Source organism: Sorex fumeus, unplaced genomic scaffold (assembly GCF_029834395.1).
Source record: "Sorex fumeus unplaced genomic scaffold, SorFum_2.1 ptg000029l, whole genome shotgun sequence".
In the NCBI taxonomy this organism is placed as follows: Eukaryota; Metazoa; Chordata; class Mammalia; order Eulipotyphla; family Soricidae; genus Sorex; species Sorex fumeus.
This window is the reverse complement of record NW_026606086.1, coordinates 19,373,533-19,394,059: the sequence shown is the minus strand read 5'-3', so window position 1 is coordinate 19,394,059 and position 20,527 is coordinate 19,373,533. Positions and strand designations below refer to the sequence as shown.

The 20,527-nt window shown below is 55.7% G+C and overlaps 1 protein-coding gene across 16 annotated transcripts in view; it reads right to left on the bottom strand.

Annotated features, from left to right (window-relative positions):
• Positions 1-1,552: 1,552 nt before the first annotated feature.
• Positions 1,553-20,527, bottom strand: part of RIMBP2 (RIMS binding protein 2) — a 43,800-nt gene continuing 24,825 nt past the window's right edge. For 4 of the 16 annotated variants that reach the window (XM_056115605.1, XM_056115600.1, XM_056115599.1 and 1 more), the window contains 14 exons: positions 19,318-19,427; positions 17,438-18,220; positions 16,992-17,143; positions 16,344-16,793; positions 15,293-15,436; positions 13,044-13,202; positions 10,610-11,269; positions 9,421-9,538; positions 8,946-9,130; positions 7,360-7,528; positions 7,101-7,201; positions 6,596-6,667; positions 4,814-4,948; positions 1,553-2,863 (listed from right to left, as the gene is read on the bottom strand). In XM_056115605.1, coding sequence (XP_055971580.1) covers positions 2,675-2,863; positions 4,814-4,948; positions 6,596-6,667; positions 7,101-7,201; positions 7,360-7,528; positions 8,946-9,130; positions 9,421-9,538; positions 10,610-11,269; positions 13,044-13,202; positions 15,293-15,436; positions 16,344-16,793; positions 16,992-17,143; positions 17,438-18,220; positions 19,318-19,427 — 3,427 coding nt within the window. In that variant the 3' untranslated portion in view covers positions 1,553-2,674. Of the gene's footprint in view, positions 4,300-4,813; positions 4,949-6,595; positions 6,668-7,100; positions 7,202-7,359; positions 7,529-8,945; positions 9,131-9,420; positions 9,539-10,609; positions 11,270-13,043; positions 13,203-15,292; positions 15,437-16,343; positions 16,794-16,991; positions 17,144-17,437; positions 18,221-19,317; positions 19,428-20,527 lie in introns of all 16 variants that reach the window. The other 12 variants (XM_056115601.1, XM_056115611.1, XM_056115607.1 and 9 more) reach the window with 7 other exon arrangements.

Here is a 20,527-nt window from a genome sequence, read left to right as displayed (position 1 = left end):
CTTCATAGTTTTACCTGCTTCATAGTATTCTCTAAAGCTTGTAAGTCCTGTCTAAAATGTTTCTTTCTCAAAGTCATATTCACATCACAGTCTGTGTGTTCCTTCTTGAGCACCAGGTTTGCTCCTCAAGCATCTAGCTGGATTCTGTGATATGGACCCTCATATAGTTCAGGGTAAATTCTAGTGTACGCAGATAGGAATCTGACTGCTTGCATTATTTAGGTAGATTTCAGGGCTTATATTCAGTTCTATTTGGATTCATTATTCCAACTCAGATTCTCAAGTCCCTGATGAAAAACAGAAAAATATTGGAATTTTCCAGGAAACCTGTCAGAGGTACTTCTAAGATGGTAGCAATTGAAATTCTGTATTCATTTAGTTTCGTAAAGCCAGGTACTTTTAGTTGCTTTTTCATTTTACCATAAGCAGGTTGGTGCTCACACTTCACTAGAATCAGCCCTTTTGTTGGAGATTCGTTTGTTTGGGGGCCACATGCGGTGGTGCTGAGGACTTACTCCTGACTGTGCTCAGGGATCACTCAGAGAGGCTTAAGGACCACATGGGGTGTTGGGGACCAAATCCGGGTTGGCTACATGCTAGTCAGACACCCCACCCATTGTACTATCTCTCCATGCCCTGAAGATTTTCTTCATGACCAGTTTTAACATTCATGGTTTTGATGTACAGTTGTTGCACCTCCCACTAAGACCTCACCTACCACTGTCCTTAATGTCTTTTTGAATCCACCTCTTTATTCCCTGCACCTTACTTGATCATCTGTTTTGCTTGTTTGGTTGGTTGGTTTTAGTACCAGGCCACACCTGGAGTACTCAGGGACCATATGTGATGCCAGGAATCCAACCAGGTCTCAGCTGTAGCCCCATAATAGGCAAGTGCCTTAATTTGTACTCTCTCACCAGCCAGGTGATCTCAGTTCTATAGTTAGTTGAAGAACTTTTTAACCAGGCTTTTAGGAAAATTCTTTAAGAGGTTAAATTTATCATTTTAGGGACCTGAGTGATAGGACAGCAGATGCTTGCCTTGGTTGCTGCTGACCAGGGTTCCATCCTCAGCATTCCATATGGTCCCAAAACCTGCCAGGAGTGATCCCCGAGCACCTCTGGGTGTGGATCAAAACCAAAAATTGTATCACATTAGGTTAGCAATGTTTTCTGTTTGAATCATTTTAATTGATTGACAAAGGGAATATGACAAATCTGGCTTGAATTAATTCTCAAATTGGTATCAGGAAAAGCTGATTTGTGAAGCTGGAGTGGGGAGGGCAATTGACTTGCATACAGCTGGCTGGGGTTCAACCTCGAGCTCCCCATATGATCCCGAGTGTAGAGACAGCTGAGACTGAAGCACTGCTAATTGTGTTTCCACTGAGTAGATTGTCACTGAAAAATGTGAATACGACACTCGATAAGTTACTTCCAAAACACAGGTCAAGATTTTCTTATACATGGGAAAGAAAGGGATTTGGTTTCACTGGGACAATAAAAAGTGTCTTTGCTTTTGTTTTTTCTTTAAGGATACAGAACAAACAGCATTGTACAAAATAACAAATTTTATTTTTATAAAATATTTTACACTAACTGTACACATGCACACACCCACACAGTAATTAAGCAATTTCCTCATAATCAATCTACGACATACTAATATACAATTTACAGTCATTTTTGAAGACACATGGGGAAAAGCTTTTTCATTCATTTACAAACCTTCCATAAATTACAAAAGAAAGGCAGTCTGAAAAGTATGTATAAAGAGTAAAAACAATTTACAAGCAAACAAGAATTACAAAATAGTAACGTCAAATACATCTGCCAGCAACTTTGTCAATCTTCAAGTGAGTGCCAATGATGGAGAGTGGTATGAGATATTTTGGAAAAGACTTGAATTTGGGAGGTGGCTTATGCATCATGTGAGTTACTTTGTGTGCTGCTCATTGTTGAATACTATGCATGGCATCTTGACAAATAATGAAAGTAACAAATCCATATGCCACAAAATGTAACACTAAAAGCAAATGAGTATGACCAGATGGCAGCCGGCTAGTGGGTAGAGGACTTTTCCAAAAAATTACTTTCTCTCCTCTCTCTTTTGAATGACTTTAGTAAGTAAACATTTTCCTGTGTGTTGTCTGGCTTGCATTGAAAGACAAAAAGCCAATGTCTAAAGATGCACAGCCTGTAAAAGTGGATTTCAGACCACTGTGTGTGAGTGAGGATGAAGGGCACTGAATGCACAACACAGACAATGTACACACCGTGGGTTTTATTAGACAGTACACACCATTGTGCATTTTTATAAGGCAGAACATCAAGGCGGATAAAACTAGTAGTTTCAAGACCAGAGTCAAAGTGAGCGTTATGCATCATGAGGCAAGCATTTTGAAAAGGGAGCAAAGCTGAAATCATTCCTTTTAAGGGCAGATGACGAATGCACAGAGACTGGGGTCACAGGGAGGGCGGGAGCTGCGGGGGCTACAGAAGACCCCCGCCTCGCCTCACCTCCGGCAGAGCTCGGACGCCTGGAGCAAATGCGCTCTGTCCTGGCGTGGTCGGCACGTCCCGCCCGCCCGGTGTCAGGGAAGGTGTGTCTGGGAAGCGCTTGAGTCATGAAAGCCCTAGCGAGGGTTACTGGGCGGCTGTCCGGGAGCGCTCGGTCATCTCACGGCACCCAGCCTTTTCAGCAGGTTCTTGCCTCTGGTAAGCAGCCCCTTTTTCTTTCTCGAGGACATTTCCCTGCCTCGCCCGGGACTACCAGTACCCAAAGATGACGTAGGTGACCCCGAATGGAGATGGACTGTGGGGGATGGCGCGCTCCTTGCTGTCCCTGAACCCTCAGGAGGAACCTAGTAGGCACATGGTGACAGTGTGAGAGCGCGACACCAGTGGCGCCCACCGACTCGGCCGCCCCCTGCTGCCCACCCCCCTCCAGGGAGGCCAAGGGCTTGTTTCTTCTTTCAAGCGTCGACGTATGCCATGAGCACACACCCCTCTCCCACCATGTCAGAGAGGGGCTCGCCATCCACACCAGGGCCCCACTTGGCTGCAGGGGAAGGGCAGGGTAGGGGCTTGCTGCTTTGACAAAGCAGAGCTAGGGGACAATTTGTCAGTTCAGGCCAGGAACTTGGAAAAGGATTCAATTAGGTTGACAGTGGAATTGGCCGAGTGCCCATCAGTAACCGTCAAAAGTTCTGGAAGGGAATTCTGTTGTACTTGAAAACTATGTGGGTATAGAAAAGCCTGATAGTGCATTCGTGGGTTAGTATTCTAAAGAAACACTGCAGATGGCACACTGGTTGAAAGAAAAAAAACTAAAATGAACCTTAATTACAATCAAAGAAAGCTTAAAGGCCCTTCTGGTTTGCTTTCCTTGCTCCCGGTCACGTTTCTGAGGGGGGCTGAGTCAGCAGTGCTGCTGGACGGCCAAAGGCCACACGCCTGAGGACAGCACGTGTCCTCTCCCCCTTCCCTCTTCCTAATGCGAGTGTTCATCACTCAGCAGGCAAGTGACTAAGCCAAGGGGCTTCAAGCTTGCTTGGATTTAAAATCAAGGTCTCATTCTCATGGAAAACCCCTAGCAAAGCATCCCAAAGGACACCTGAAGATACCATCGCTCCGTCTAAGCAATCATGAGCTGCGTCTCGTAAGACCTGGCATTGCATTGGTACGCCAACAGGCCTGTCTCCCCGAATGCCTGCAGGCACAGAACACACATTTGTGCTTTGAGGAGAAGCATAAGCTCCTGAGACAGTTTGGGGTCGTGAGAAAAGTTCACTTGGTATTGAGGCCAGCATGTGAGGGGTCAGAGACGGCCCCATCACCCACTCTCACTACTCAGCTCTGGGTCTTGAGTTCTGGTTTTGCAAGCAGAATTGCTACAGTAAACATCTGGTAGGTTGTGCTTTGCCCAGGAGTGGCTAACAATGCAATACGCAGCTCCCATTACGAGTGGACATCAGAACACTCTCTGAACGAACAGCCTGCTAAGAAATATGTTCCCAATGACGGCCTTTCAAATAGTCTCAATGTGAATAGGAAGAGATTGTTAAACACTATTTGGCTACAATTCAGTTGCTTTACAACTGAGGTCAAGTAAAATCTAATAATTTAGATCCAGTGATAGTTTTGAGACATATTTCTTTTTCGCCCCACAGTGACCCTCAAGTCTACCACATTAGTCCATCTAAGGCAGCTTAGGCCGGTATCTTTACAGGTATCTTCAGTTGCTCACTTACGTGGAGGCTACATTGCCTGATTAAGGTGTGAAATGAACACTCTTCTTCTGTTTCCAAGCAGATGAGCAAAGAAATAAAAATATATATATAAAAATAGAATATATAAAAACTTGTTGTGATGAAATAAAAATAAAAAATGAGACACTACACATGAATGTGATCTAATAGTTAAATATGTCGGGGAGGTCTTTGATCTGCTCTTTTTAAAAAAAAAACAACAAACTAAAACCCTAAGCGAGCAGATGGCTCTGCTGCTCGCCGCGGCTGCCGACTCGCTACCTCTTTCCACTCGTAACCGAACTGGCATGTGTGTCTCGAATGTAGGATAGGAGGTTCCTTGGTGAATAAAGCGGACTGGTTAGAAGTGAAAGGGTCATTGGAGTGAAATAAACTTGGATTTAGAATTGAGGACTTTGAGGCACACGCCATGGAAGGGCAGAGAGAAACTCGGTGCGTGTTTTCCTTCGGGACCCAGATGTGGACCTGCCGGGGCTACTTGGACCGTGGGGCCGAGCGGGGCTGAGCGGGACCAGGAGAAAAGTTAACGGAAGTGTCACTTACCCTTTTGGCCTTTGGTCGCAAGGGCGTGTCCTGTGAGTAGTGGGATGGCGCGTCCGAAAGATAGACCTCCACATCATCAGGCACCTCTTCAAGGAAGTTGGAAGGTACAAGGCCTTTCTGCCCATTAAGCTCCCCCTGCAAGCACACCACAGGCAGACCATTGGCTCCTTCCACGCGCACCTGCATACAGACCGCCCTGAGTGAGCCCACTGGGGAGAGGGAGCAGTTTTGCTGAGTAACTGCTGCTCTGTTAAGTTTTCTAAATGTGGGTTGGTTTTTAGTCGTCTCAATAAAAAGTAAACTAAGCAAATAAGAACTTTAGATTTTTAGGCCAATTCTAATCAGCTTCACAAAATGGTTCTGAAAGCAAAATCCACAACCAGAGAGAGATAAGAAAGACACGTGTCAATGTCGTTCCTGGAATCAAGATTCATCCTCCGAATAAAATGTCAGTAAATCAAGACAATTGTTCTAAAGAAGATTCTAAGTTTCCACTGTCCACCAAGACAAACAGCTGCCACAAAGTCAGCCTGGCTAACTGAGATGGGGTGCCACAGTGCCGGGGCCTTGCTAGAGCCCTTCAGGGACCACCTTTTGTGGCTCAGAATCCCCCAAACAACACCATGGGACAGTAGAGAGATGACTGTGATGAATACTGTAGAGAGACCCAGGATCAAGGTCTGAGGGAACCAGCCAATACATTGAAAAAATCTTTGTGGAAGTACTACAGACACAACCTGCATGTGCATCTATTTAAATACAATACACATTCACAAAATACAATTTTCTAATCAGTAGAGTATGTATGAGAAAAAATTTATGATAGCCAGACATTAAGAATGAACTTTGTGATCTCAAAGACAAGGCACATTATAGCAGTAAATTATGAAGAGGTAATTCAAAAGAGATTTGGGAGGAATGAGGAAAATTCAAGATATTTGACACAGCAAGAGGAAAACCTCCAAATAAGAAGTCCTGACAGGGAAAGAAAAAGAGAGTGGGAGGGCAGAGGGCAGATGCTAAGAAGCTGCCCAGTCTGAGGAGGGAGATAAGAGACTGATCCAGGAGGCCCGAAGATGCCGAACAAAACAAACACTGGCAGGACAGGCTGGAACCAAGACTGCAAGAATATTTCTTCCCCTCTTCGAGCAAAAGAGCTGAATGACAAGAACCTGCATTCAAGGGTCAGTGATCACCCAGTCTCAGGAAAACTGCCAATGACGGCATCATTGCATGTTGCATCTGACCCAGCTCTGCAAGAAACAGAGTGCCCTACTAGAAAAGTTCAAGTGGCAATAGCAAAAATGACCGAAGTCCATATAGAAAACTGACAAGTTTCTATCAGTTGTTTCTCTGAGCATCACACTCCTATGGAAGGCAGAGAGTCTGCTCAGGAGCAAACTCCAAGTCTCTGTGCTCACTAGAGGTGCCTGTTCTCTGGCAGCAAGCACAGCTCTGGAGCGGAAGGCTGGGAAGGACGGAAAAGCTAGGGTGGCATACTTGTGTGAAGACCAAAGAACATCAGAGCTAATAAAGCTACAGACAGGGATGGACGTCCCATACCGGCTAAGGGGTCAGTGAGTGGCCAGGAGGACTCACCTGTCACCAACAGTACACATCCACTCAACTCTTTCGGGGGCTGGGGGGAGGGGGCTCTCCCGGTGGTGCCCAGGGCTTCCTACTGGCTCTGCACTCTTGGTGGGCTCAGGGGACCATATGAGGTACCGGGGATGGAACCTGGAAGGCACGGGACAGACTGGGAGAGCGAGGCCAAGGACTCACGTAGTAGAAGCCATCCTCATCGATCTCCCCGAACACAGTGATGATGTCCCCAGTGCAGAACGTCAGCTCGGCCTGCAGGGAGAGCACAGGGGCTGGGCCATACTGGGGCCATTCCGTGCGCCAAGTTCCTCCTGCCTTTCTGCCTTTCCCCATCTCTTCCCTTCTCTCAGCTGGATCTGAACCCACTCTCAGTCGGGTGAGTCTGTGCGGGCGGGCGCCTCCTGCTAGGGGGCTCTGCTGTGGGGCTGCTGCAGGGGCTCGGCTCGGAAAGACCTGAGGGAGCAGGGCAATGGGGGACAGGACGGGGAGCAGCTCCTGAGCTGTGGGGGCACAAGTCTCCCGATCTGGGGGGTCCTGGCCTCCCAGACTGCCTGCATCTCTGGAGGCTCCACCTTTGGCTCCTCAGTGGGGTGCAGGTAGCAGCCACTGCATGTGAGCAGCCAATGGGGTCCCTATCTCTCACCCAGGGTCCCCATCGTCCCCCCAGCTCAGCATACACAGGTACCTCCACGTCCACGTTGGGTGAGCTTTCCCGGGGGTCATAGTCGTACAAGGCCACCATCCTCCGCGTGGAGACCGAGGGCCTCCGGCCGCCTCTGCTTCTCTCTTTGGATCACAGGGAGCAGATGGGGGCGCTTTAGAGGGGGTGGGCCCCCTCGCCTCCATGCCAGCACCTCAGCCCCAAGGCTGGATTCACTCTGCATGGGAGGGGCCTGCAGCTGTGCCCCCACCCCCACCCAGTGTCATCCTGTGGGTCCCCTCACCCGGCTTGCCCACGGGCGTGCTGAGTGGCAGGAAGCCCTGTCGGAGCAGCTGGGCCATCATCTCCTCATCGTCGGCCTGGATCTCCGACACCATGTTGCAGGGAATGAGGCCGAGGCGCGCACAGGTCTCCCCGCGGTAGAAGCCATCAGCATCTTTGTCACCGTAGACCTGGCCCACAGACACAGAATGGATGCTGGCAGGTGCGTCCCTGCTCACAGCGTTCCCTACCTGTGGCTTCACAGGCTGCTCTCCATACAGCCCCCAGTCTCGGCCTCCCCAAGTGCTTCCCAGGATCAAAGTCCAACCACTTCCCAGCTGCCCTCAGAGCTTATGGGAAACATCACCCTTAAGACTCCTCCATTTCAAGCGGGGTCTCACAGGATGGGGGTGGGGTGGCCCTTCCCCCAACCCCACCCCTGCCCGAATGAGACCCCGAGTCGCTGCCCACGAACAGCCTTTCTGGCTCCTGATCGAGTTGCTGAACAGCCATGATCCCAGAGACTCAGAAACAAGTCTCGGAATCCAGTGGCTTTTGGCAGAAATCCCTCCAGATTTAATTATTAAAATTACAGAATTCCAAAATCGCGTGGCCATGGCTATTCATAATCAGCAATAGAAAACAAAGTGTCAAAGTACAGAAAGAGTAATGTGGACATCATCTGCCACACAGGTAGGGGGAGGATGTGAGATGGGGGTATACTGGGATTGGTGGTGATTTGGAAATGGGCACTGGTAAAGGGGTGGGTGTTTCATTATTGTATGACCGCGTCTTAAACTTGAAAGCTTTGTTAACTGCTCTCACGGTGATTCAATAAATAAATTTAGAAAAATAACTTGAAGAATCATAAAAAAAAAAAGACTCCTCCACTGACAGCCCCCGAAGTGCTCTTTCAAATAGGCTGGAGCAATAGCACAGCGGGTAGGGCATTTGCCTTGCACGCGGCCAACCCGGGTTCGATTCCCAGCATCCCACAGGCCTGGTGAGATCAAGCCTGAACCCAGACAAGCCCCTCCCCCTCCCACCCCTTCTCTCTGTCACTGCCACAGCCATGGCACCTCTCAGAGCCTTCTATACACTAAAGCAAGTGTATTTGGTCACATGTGGGCTCCATGAATCATGTGAACTCTGTGATCTGCACGTGATGTGCATGAGTTGGGTGTACATGAGCTATGTGAGTCATATAAGGTATGTGTATATATATATATGTGTAGGTGTATGGGGTGAATTGTATGTGTATGTGTGTGTATTGTGTGAATACATGTATGTATGGGGTGTGCAAGTATATCTGGTGTGTAGGGGTAAGTGCATGCGTATATACATGCATGTGGGGGTGTATATATGTGCACGTGTGTATCTGTGTGCATGTGTGCCATCCTGCAGGCAGGCAATGTGCAAGGGAACCCTACTTTCCTGAGAGGCCTAAAGGGTCTCTGAAGGTGCCTATCACCCCAAATCCACTTTCACTGAGTGCCAACCAGCTGCGCCCTCTTCCCTGGGAGTAGTAGCCAGCAGCTCCAGGAGCCCCTCAGAGTTCTGATAGTCCCCCCATCAGCCCTCAGGACCCCTTACGGGCCCATGGCCCACCTTGATAATCTGCCCCTCCTTGAAGGGAAGCTCCTCCTCCGCAGCGTCCGGGTTCGGGGACATGGTGAGGGGGTCGTAGTCGAACAGAGCCACGAAGACACGCGCAGGGAGCTCCTCGGCCCCGGGGTCAGTCTCCGACCCCTCATAGAAGTCTGGGGAGAGCAGGTCCCGCCCACTGGAGTCATCTGGAAGGACCAGGAGCAGGTGGTCAGGCCACGCCCCCACCCCATCCTGAGTCTGCTAACATGCAGAGAGACACATCCCATCGGGCTGGCTGAGAGTGAGATGCAGGGACCCTGGTGAGGAGCCCAGCGCTGCTGAGCTCCTTAGGGGTGGCCAGCGCCCCTACCCGGACCATGGGCACCGCACAAGGAAAAGCCTCCGCCCCAGTTCTAACCGGGAAAGAAAGTGACCCCACGAGAGAGAGCATTTCTGACACAGGGGGGTGGGACGAGGTGCCACTAGGGTCACTGACCGATGGCCGGCCCCTTCCCTGGTCGTGCCCGCTGGGGGCCTGCACTGCCGCGGGGAAGCGTCCGGCCCCCATGTTCTGCTCTGTCGGCCCGTCCCGCAGCCATCGGGGTCCCGAGGATCTGGAGAGGAACAGCACAGGTGTGAGCTGAGCGGGCTCCGAAGGCCATGCCAGCTGGACCGAAGCAGAAGCTCTAAAGGCAACTAAACTTAGGTTTTAACTGAAAGGTTAGCTGATGGGCCTGGCCTCAGGAACTGTCTCTGCCGCTGCTGCTGTCACAGGAAGCCGCAGTTTGGAACCAGAATGCAGACAGCCACAGGCCGTGGGCAGGACAAACCTGCCCCTCAGCGCAGGAACGCCTGCACGCTTGGAGACACACATCCCCAAAGTGGCAGGAGCCCAGGGCATGGCCTCCCCCCTCAGCCTCTCCTCTAGCATGTGTGAGAACCAGAGCCGGCCCCCCGCTCAAGGGCAAGGTGTTCAGGGGAAGAAACACTGCGGGTTTCCCTCAAAGGCACTGCTACATGTGGGACAGGTGTGAGCCCAGACCGCGGTCAGCACTGCGGGCCAGCCCAGGTGCCCACATCACCAGCCCCATCTCACCAACAACATGGTGGGTGCCCTGTGGGAGCCTCCTGGGACCCCAACACTGCCCGGAGACGGGTGGGACCTACACTTGCGTCTGGAATCCCCTGCACACACACACCCCCAGAGATAGGTGAGAGGTGTGTCTAGAGCTGATGATGGAAACTCCTAGCAGTGGACACAGGAGAGAGACGGGGTGAGGGAGGGCCGGGAAAGCTGGTCTCTTCTGCAACTGCTCTCTGCGCATTCCCAGGCAGTGACAAAGCCCCCGAAAGGCACCGCCACAAAGGCCAGATCCAAGAGAACCCCTCCCCACCCGCCGGCAAGAAGTCGAGACAGGCCCTAAAACTCATTTTGAAAAGAAACTGTGTGTTGCCAAACATCTGAGGAAGCACAGCTCAGCTAACCCTTAATTAAAAGTTAGATTCAGTTGTCCTTTAATCAAAGCAGCCGTGATCGGCCTGGTTCGGGCTCATTCTCCTAAAGCCAAGGAAGGGAGCAACGGGTTTTGTCAGACAGGCAGGACGAAGGAGGAGCGAAGGCCCCGGGTGCAGAGGAGGGGGATGGCGATGGGGGGCGTGGCAAGCAGATGGGGTGATGGACACACCCAGGGACCTCCTGCAGCCCGGGCGGGCAGCTGCGCGGGGTCCCGGGGGGCGGACGGCGCCGGGCCACTCCTCCAGGCCGCCGGACACTCCTGCCCCGGGAGCTGCTCCCAGCAGGCCTTCCCGGACCTCTCGGGGCTCGGCGGGGGCTCATCGCTCCAGATGCCATCACGGGGGTCCACAAGCTCCCCAAAGTCCCCCTCCACACTGTTCTGCCGGGTCAGTGTGCGCCGCCGGGCCAGCAGGGGCCTGAGGCAGTGCCGGCAGGGGCAGGGCCCGGGCTGCCATGGGCCAGCAGGGGCTGGGGACGCTGCCCGCAGGGCCTGGGGCTGCCTCCTGACACGGACCCGAGGCTCCTCCTCTTCACTCCCGCAGTCCAAGCCACTGTCTGGGCTCCGGGTGGCCAAGCGGCTGCAGCGGCCACCCCAGTCCTCCAGCGGGCAGTCCTCGGCGTGGGGCCCGGGGGCGCGGGGCCTGGCCAGGGGCCTGGCACCCCGGGCAGCTGCACCCCCCCAGCAGGGCCTGGACCGAGTGCCAGCACCCCGTGGGCGCCAGGCCTCCCGCTGTTCCACGTCCTCCTCGGCCACCTCGGGGATGCTCGACAGCATGGCACAGTGCTGGGCCTGTGGGGGGCACTCGGGCTGGTCCAGGGGAGTGCCGTCCTGGGGGCATGTGTGCGGACAGGGGCCAGGAGCAGTGAGCGGGCGGGGAGGAGAGAAAGCAGAGAGTTAGTCTCCGAGGCGCCTGCCTATCTGGGCCTGGCCTGCCGTGGTTCTACAGAGGAATTAGATGCGGTTATGAGGTCCCAGGGAGGGAGTGCCAAGAGTCCGCGATGCAGCCTGAGTGTGGCGAGCACTTCCACATTTCGGGCTCTGGGCCCCACTGCCTGCTGCCTGCATACCCGGGGCGGGCGGCTGCTACCCTGTCTGCAGCCCTCAGAGCTTCCCTCCTCCCGGACCTGCCCACCCGAGGCGGCCCTGGGCACAGCAAGGCTGTGGGCAGACACTTGGCTCCATGGGAGCTGCTGTGTGGATAGAGCCCAGCACACCCTCCCCATCTCTGGGGGCCACCTGTGTCACCTCCAGGCCAGTTCATCTATAGGGCCACTCCCTAAGCACACCCGCTCCTGGACTCGTAGGTGCTATCAGGGCTGGCCTGGGGGTGTCTCCAGACTTAGTCTTGCCCACCCTGCCCTGTGGGGCACAGCCCTGCGCTCAGACCTGGCTGTGTTGCCCACTGCTGCCACCATCTCTGATCAGAAAGGTACTGGGGAGCAAGGGGAGCAAGAGGAGCAGAGAAAGGACTCTCGGAGGAAGCCAGACAGGGGTTTGAAGCACCCTGGCCAACCCTGTGGAGCTCGGGGGCTGCTCAGCGCAGCTCCGCAAGGCCAGAAGCCATCAGGAACTGGAGGGGCAGAAACGGTGGCCTGGCAGTCTCCGTTGGCCCCATGGGACCACGTGAAAGCACGGCCTGCTCTGCCCACCGGGACACATGCTGTGAGGCTGTCCAGGCCTCCTGCCCATTCGAGGTACCCACGAGCCCCCTCCAAGGACAAGCCCTATGCAAAGCCAGGTCTGGGGCTCCTGGCCAGCTGTGCCATATCCAGGCCACACCAGGAAGGACTCTGATGGTCCCAGAGCCTTAAGCGTGCTTCCCCAGAGGGTGACAGGCCATGTGGGTGCGGTTCTACACCGGAACTGGCCCCACAGGCCCTCAGCCCTGCATCCCCATGGCCTGCACAAAGGCCCTCAGCCCTGCATGCTGTGTCCCCGTGGTCTGCACACAGACCCTCAGCCCTGCGTATTGTATCCCCATGGCCTGCACACAGGCCCTCAGCCTTGCACAATGTGTCCCCATGGCCTGCACACAAGCCCTCAGCCCTGTGCCCTCGTGGCCTGCACACAAGCTCTCAGCCCTGAGCACTGTGTCCCCATGGCCTGCCCACTTGGGCCGTCACTTGGGCCTTCAGCCCTGTCCCGTGACCCTGTGGCCCACACAGGTGCTCCCTCGCCATGGTCTGTCTTCCTGGGATTCAGCCTGGCCTCATCAGTCCCTCCCAGTGCAAAGCCAGCCCGGGGTCCCCCAGCGTCCAGCTCATCACTTGGCCACAGCACCGGCCAGCAGAGCTGAGGCAGCAAGGCCCCAGAAACACCAGGACTGTAGCACAGGGGCATGGAGGTAGCCCAGCAGCAAGCGGTGCCCCGCACTCTCCCCGAGGGAGCTTTGCTGCTCCTCCTTCCCAGCCTGCTACAGAGCCCGGCACTCGTCCATCTCTCAGCACCCCACTCTGGCAGAGTCTGTTCCAAGAACTCCTGGACGCCCTTGAGAACTGAACCCGAGTCTGTGGGTGCCGACTGCAGACACGACGCCCGGAGAGCCAGGACCACCCAGTCCAGGCGGACGGGAGGGCGCGCCTGGGGTTACGGGGGCACTGACCTTGAGGGCGCTGTGGGAGGTGCCGCTGGGCCGCCGCCGGCCGCCCTCCTCCAGCTGCATCTCCGAGTACAGCTCCTCCTCATCCTCCTCCATGATGTCCGAAAGGTCGGAGCCCCGGCTGCTCTCAGTGTGGTGATCATCTCCGTGGCAGCAGTGTGGCTGCGGCCGAGAGAGGGATGGGCGCTACAGCCCCCGCACGGCAGAGCCGGCCCAGCCTGCAGCCGCTCGCCCCCTCTCCTCTGCTCCCATGGGAGCCAGCACCAAGAGCTGTGTGTGCACACGAGTAAGTGTGAGGGTGGGTGCTCATGTGTTTGCATGGCCATGTGTGCCTGTGTGTGCACATGTGCATGGTCACGTGTCTGTGGGTGCATGGGTGCATGTATGGTCACATGTGTGCATAACTGCATGTGTGTGCATGTGTTCATGATCATGTGTGGGTGTGTACACATTTGTGTGCATGTGTGGTCACATGTGTGCATGAGTGTGTGCATGGTCATGTGTGAATGAGTGCACATGTAGGTGGTCACATGTGTGACTATGTGTGTATGACTATGTGTGCAAGCACACATGTGACCCACTGACACGGGTCAGAGGGTCACATGTGTGCATGAGTGTGCATATGTACATAGTCATATGTGCATGAGTGCACATGTGTGCATGTAAGGTCATGTGTGCTTGAGTATGTGTGTGCATGTGTGATGGCCATGTGTGCGTGTGTGTGGTCACATGTATGCATGAGTGCATGTGTGTGTGCACAGTTGTGTATGGATGGGTGCATGTGTGTGTGTGTGCGGTCACATGTGTATCAGTGCATGTAAGTATGTACTGTGTACATGTGTATGCATATGGGGGTGTGCATGTGTATGTATGTGGGTGGGTGTGTACATGCGGGTGCAAACATATGTACATGTGCATGTGTGTAGTATGCACATATGTGAGTATGAGTGTGCACACGTACATGCACCACCCGCTGAAGGAGAGAGCAGGACCTGGACCTTCAGCTGCCCACTGGTGGACTGGGAAGCTCCCCATGCCAAACCGAGTCCCCTCTCCCCCGTGCTCTGGACTGGTCAGAAGCCACTGGACTAAGAAGATGGGAAAGGCCCCTCCCACCTCCTGGCAATGAAGCCAGAGCCAGAGTTGGCACATGGTGGCCACCAGCTCTGTCAGGCTGGAGCAGGAATAGATCAGGACAGCGAGCACTCAAGTCTCATCTCTGCCTTCTCATTTGGTGGAGTAAGTCAGCCCTGAGGGAGCAGGAGGGTCCTGTCCCCACTGGTGCTGGCACACGACTCTCCAGTCTGGTGAGGCGCCTGCAGAACCAATGGACTTTCTGGATGTTCCCTCAGTGAAGGGGAAGGTGCCTCCTGTTTCCAGCCAGCTCTTTCTTGCTTTCTTGGGTCACAGGAGGGTGTGAATGCTGACACTAGGGAAGCCAATTTGTGACAAGATAAAGGAGGACAGAGTGGACAATTCGGAAGTCACAGACAGGACAAGCCAGGCAGCTGGCTGGGCCTTCTTGGGTTCACATGGGCTTCCTTGTTGGTTGGGGTTCTGGCTCTTTGTAAGAACAAATAAAACAGAATTTTTCAGTTTTGCAGATGGAGACCAGGAGGCTGGAGGAAGCAGCCAGTGACTGTGGCAGAAGCAGGTGGGGCTGCTGCCCCTTGTCCGGGAGGTCTATGTAGGGCCTGGTCACTTTGGTTCCAGAGCCATGAACTGCTCTGACCATGCTCTTTTCCTGCTGCTGTTGTCCATGAAGGACACAACCACCCTCAGACATGGGCGGGCAGAAGCAGAAGTCTCTCTCACTCTACTCCAGGCCTGCGTGCCCTGCCCACTCAGACATGGTTGGCCAGCTAGGGCAGGCAGGGGACAGGTCATGTACAGGAATAGTGAGGCCAGGTGACCCCAGAGGCCTGTGGGTGTGAAGGTGTGACTCTACACTGGTGGGGATCCATGTCTACACCGGGTGGGAATTGTGTCTATATGTCTACACTGGGTGAGGATTTGTGTCTATACCGAGTGGAGATCCGTGTTTAAGTGGGAATTCATGATTTTATCAGGTATTGGTCCGTGTTTACAGCGAGGACATCTGTGTCCATACTCAGTGCTGACACACATCCAAGCCTGGTGTGGTTCCGTGGTGGTCCCTGCCTGCAGGGTGGCATACGGGAGCCTCGGCTGGTGCTCAACTCACCTCCAAAGGAGAAGCCGCTGGCCACCAGCCCCCAGGCCCTCCCACTCACCTGCTTGCCCAGCTCAGAGCCTTTCAGGAACTCGTCCACGCTCACAGCCCTCCGCTGGGTGCCAGGGGACTCAAAGGCATCCTCCTCATCTGAGTTGGCGTAGCGCCCAGCACCCCTGTCTAGGAACAGGCTCCGTTTCTCTAGCTTGGAAGGAGAAGGGCATCTGAGGTTGGCAGGGTCTCACCTGCTGTGGCCAGCAGCCCTGAGAGGATCTGAGTCCCCTGGCCCATGGACGGTGCCCACAGCTCCCCTGAGCCACCAGGACCCCACTGGGCATTGAGCAGATGCCCCCCTCCCCCTCCCCTCCCTGGGCGCAGCCGCCATCTGACTTGAAGAGCAGCAGAGCCCCTGCCCAGTCCTGGCCTCTGTGCTCTCAGGATGTGGAAGGGCAGCCCAGGCTGCTCTTTACTGCCAGCGAATGCCCAACCATATGCGGGCTGCTATCCAGGGAGCAGTGAGCACGCGCACGTTTGCCGCAGTCCAGCAGGGGGCAGCCCGGGCGCCCCCTACCTGCCATTCTGCCCCTCCTTGGGCTGCCTCCTTCTTCACTTGTCAGGAGCAAGTGGGTTGTGTGTCTGTCAAACATGTTTGTGTGTGTGCAGACATGCGTGAGTCTGTGGGGCTGTGCTTGTCCATGTGTGCAAGAAGAATGTAGGTGTGTGCCCACATGCGTGCACACATGCTTCTGTGTCTGTGCATCATGCAAACCACACGCGTGTCTTAAATCTCATGTCTGTGACTGAATGCATGCACCCTTATGAACACACATGCAAGTGTGTATGTGAGCACATGTGTAGCTGTGTGATCGTAGGCACACACATGAATAGAAACATAATCTGCGTCTGCACAGGAGCACACACACAAGCCTGCCCACACAGACCCTCACGAACAGCAGGGCGCAGGGCCCCAGCACTGACCAGCATAACAGTATCTGGTCTCAGCACTGTGGGAGCTAGGTTGGGTTCATGTGTGCCATCAAGTGTCCTTTCTCCCACCCAGCTGACCACAGGGACTGACCCTCTCAAGGCAGAAGAGAAGGAGCTGGCCTTACCCTGCTGCTCTCGGCTACCCTCTGTGCGGCTTCCCGGGCCATGGCCTTGGCCACGGAGGAGGACACGGGGACACCCTGCGGCTGCGGGAGGATCCGGCTGGGCGAGGGCGACCTTCTCCCGGGACCAGGCGGCTCCAGCATGTGTCCGTGTGCGGGGGCGGGGGCCCGGCTCGGCTCCCAGGCCCCGCCCACCCTGGCCTGGGGCCCTGGGTGCTCGTCTTTGGTGTTGGGGACTCCCATGGCACCTGATGACGGCTGCGGTGGGGGAGCAGCTCTCGGATGTGCGGGGGGAGGCACCAGGAGGTCGGGGGGGATGGCGGCGGGGGCCGAGTCCTCTGACTCGCCCTGTGTGGACAGCGTGCGCACGCTCACGACCTTGGCGTCCAGGCCCCGCAGCCGCAGCAGCTCCACAGCCATGCTGCCCGCCGTGGGCGCCATGAGCTCAGCCACCTGCCAGAGAGGGACACCTCAGCAGAGCCCAGCGGCTCCCACACACGGCAGGCTGGGCCGAGTAACCAAACCCACAAAACCCGAGGCAGGCAGGGACAGCTGCACGGGAAGGACCAAACAGACCCTAGGCAGTGAGCAGGGCTTCATGGGGTGCCTGGGATCTGCGGGGGAAGAGGGACAGGGCAGGGCCTCACTCACCCGCTGGCCCTTTGCGTATACACCGTAGCCGGTCACATCAGCTCCATTGGACAGGCCAGTGGCACTCAGAGCCGGCGGCCTCCAGGAAACCAGGACGCTGGTGGGGGTGGGCCCAGCTTGGACGGTGACATCTTGGGGAGGGGCAGGAGGCCCTGGCAGGGGACACAGAACAGGGTTAGGGTTAGGGGCCACCCAAGGCAGAGGCAGAATGGACACAAGGTATGGCAGATGGCAGGGGGCAGCTATGTCAGGGGACGTCCACCCTGACCCCAGATCAGTTGCTCGACCTGGAGACATTCACTTGTCCCTCCCTCACCCCCTCTTCACTAATGTGCTTGGCACACCTGTGGGCACCATGGCCCCATCCCAGGCACACACCTGTGGGCAGCACGGCCCTACCCTGGGCACACACCTGTGGGCAGCACGGCCCCACCTTGGGCACACACCTGCGGGCAGCGTGCAGAACTCCACGGCCGCCTCCTTCTTCTCTCGCTGCTCCAGGGGTAGCTGCCAGGGCACCTGGTGGGGCCGGGCCAGCACCTTCACTGTGTAGGCCGTGCTGGGCCTGAGGTTGACCAGCTGGTACTTGTACCTGGCAGCCTGCACCACCCCCAGCTCCTCCTCGTTGAGGAAGATGGCGTGGCTGTAGTTGCTATTGGTGGGCACCCAGGAGAGCTGAGCCGAGACCTGGGTGATGTTGTCCACACGCAGGTGGGAGGGCGCCACCACCACATCCTTGCCCACCAGCAGGGTGCACTGCAGCTGGTCGGAGCGCCCCCTGCTGGTCACGCACTGCACGGACACGCGGTGAGTACAGGCCGCCACACTGAGCTTCTCCACCAGGGCCTTGGTCCTGCTGCCCAGCGCCAGGCTCAGCCGCGGCTCCTGGTCCACCAGCACCATGTAGCCGCTCACGGCGCCCCAGCCCGGCGGCACGGCTGGCGGCTCCCAGCCCACAATAACACTTTTGGCGAGCTGCTTGATGAGGGTGATTTTCCGAGGGTAAGGCACGGCGTCTTCTCCGAGGTCGGCGAGGCTGGTGTCCAGCGTGCCGCTGTCAGGGAGGCTGGGCTCGAGGAGCGTGGGGGAGTGCAGATCCAGGCTGGAATGGTTGATGAAGTTCTGCTCGGGCTCGCCGGCCAGAGTGTTGGCCAGTCGAGTCTCACTGTCCTGGACAAAGTCCACAAAGTTGGAGGGCACCAGGCCCCGCTGCCCATCCAGCAGCTCACCTGCAGGCACAGGGGTGGGGTCATGGGATGGGGCCTGCACGGGCTGGACAACTGCCCAGCACCCTAAGGCTGCCTCAGGACCCTGCTGTCCGCTCCCTGCAGACCCTCCACCACTCAGCAAACTGCCTGACCCCACCTGGCCTCCATCTGCATGTTTAGGACAAGGCTCTGGGGTGAGGGACTGGTCTGCACCAACTCTCACCGAGGTGTTTCTGGAATGACACTGGCACTAAAGCTTGGGGGTGGGGGGTTGGGCAGAAGGGCACAGCCAAAGGCCACTTGTCACCCCAGGGGATGGGAGGGGAGGCCCTGTCAGAGAGTCCCCGCATGTCCACTCAGAACAAGCAAGGCGCCCCATGGCCTGGGGCTGGGCTGCCACGGGATGTGCACTGCCAGCCCCTGGGAACCGGAGCTGAGCCCGGGTAGCTTACACACGGCAGAGCATTCCCACCCAGAGATACCCACAGGGTCACGAGACCAGGAGAGCAGGAGGCCCAGTATCAGCATGGCTCCAGCTGAGGGGTCAGGGGGCCCAGCCCCCTCAGCCAGTCTAGGGAATCCCCTCAAATAAAGAGGGGTGTCTGCTCCTGGCACTATCTGGGTTCTAGAACTGGCAACGTTGCCTAGAAAGAACATGACCTATGTGGTGTGGGGGAGGAGGGGGCAGGAGAGGGAGGATGGTGAGGCATGGAGATAATGATGGGGATGACGGGAAGTGATGGGGATGAAGATAATGATGGGGACGATGGTGGAGATGATGGGGTTGATGAAGGGATGATGGGGGGGATGGTGGGGATGGAGAATGATGGAGATGAAGGGGAAGAGGGGGATGGGGATGGAGGATAAAGGAGATGAAGGGGAAGATGAGGATGGTGGGATGGTGGGAATGATGGGGATAATGGGAGATGATGGGACAATCGTGAAGATGGGGATGATGAGGGATGGGGGGATGATGGGGGAGATAATGGGGCCAGATCCCCTGATCTTCCAGAGGGAACCCCTGGTTGTGGGGGCTGCTGTGACTGTGACTGTGAACAACAGGTCCTTCTGACTACCTGAACCCACCAAGCACCCGGTCCCCAAGCCCGCTGCCCGACCTTCATAGAACCCGTCCTCATCCATGTCTCCGTAGACGTAGAGGTATTTCCCTGCTGCGAGGGGAAGTTCTGCTTCTGGGTTCTCATTGGGCCCATCAAAGGGGTTATAGCTAGAGGAGAGAAGAGCAAGTGAGCCAGCTCAGGGGACCCCATGCCAGCCTGTCCCAGACAGCCAGAACACAAAGGGAACCCTGCTGCAGCCCGCCCCGGACATGACTCAGAACACACAGGGGACCCCTCTGCATCACTGGAGGCTGCTGCCTGAACTCCGGCCTGTGTTGGCTCTCTCCAGATCTAAAGCCAGACAAGGCTGGTGGCCAACACTGACACTGGCAATCCTGTAGCAGGTGATACATGGCCAGCGTCTGCCAAATTCTGAAATCCCAAGTGGACAAAAGCACTGACTGAGCAGCACTGGAAGGACACTGCCCAGCGGTCTTGAGTAAGTACACACTCCTTTCAGCTCCAGAACTTATTACTGACTTCAGTTTAATAAATTTCCCAGGAGAGAGGAAAAAACTTTTAAAAGCTTTTCCCCACACCAGGCATCTCAGGGACAACTGGAGGGGAGGAAGGAGTGTGGATGGACAGTATGATCCCCTGCATACCCAGACACCCCAAGCATGAGAATCCCAGGGCTGAAGAGCAAGAGCCGCCGCCACAGACCACATGATGTCACACTACAGCCAGAGAGTGGGAGGAGATTCGGGACAGGGCGGACAGCCATAAGAAGGCTGAGGACAGGGTGGACAGCTGTGAGAAGCTGAGGGCAGGAAGGATATCTGTGAGAAGGCTGAGGGCAGGAAGGATGGCCGTGAGAAGGCTGAGGGCGAGGATGGCCATTAAAAGGCTCAGGATGGGGCGCAGGTGTCTGTGGGGACACCATAGCCCAAGAAGTGTGAAGGTGCTTAGTGTGGGAACTGTATAAGTCATGAAGTGGGTGGGTTCGCTGCTCGGGGCTGGGAACTGTATGGGTCATTGGAGTGGTGGTTTGCTGGTTGGGGCCAGGAATCAGGGCACCTGGCCCCCTTGATGTGACCTGTGTTGACCTGTGTCCCTAGGCCCAGGACAGAGACATGCTCTGGGTAATGGTCTTTGCAGATGGAACACTTCTCAGATGGGTGGCACAGGCACAAAGACACTGGGGAACAAGCCACCCCACACTGAATCCCAGGAAGGAGCCACTGCTCAGCCCTGGAGGGACCCCAGG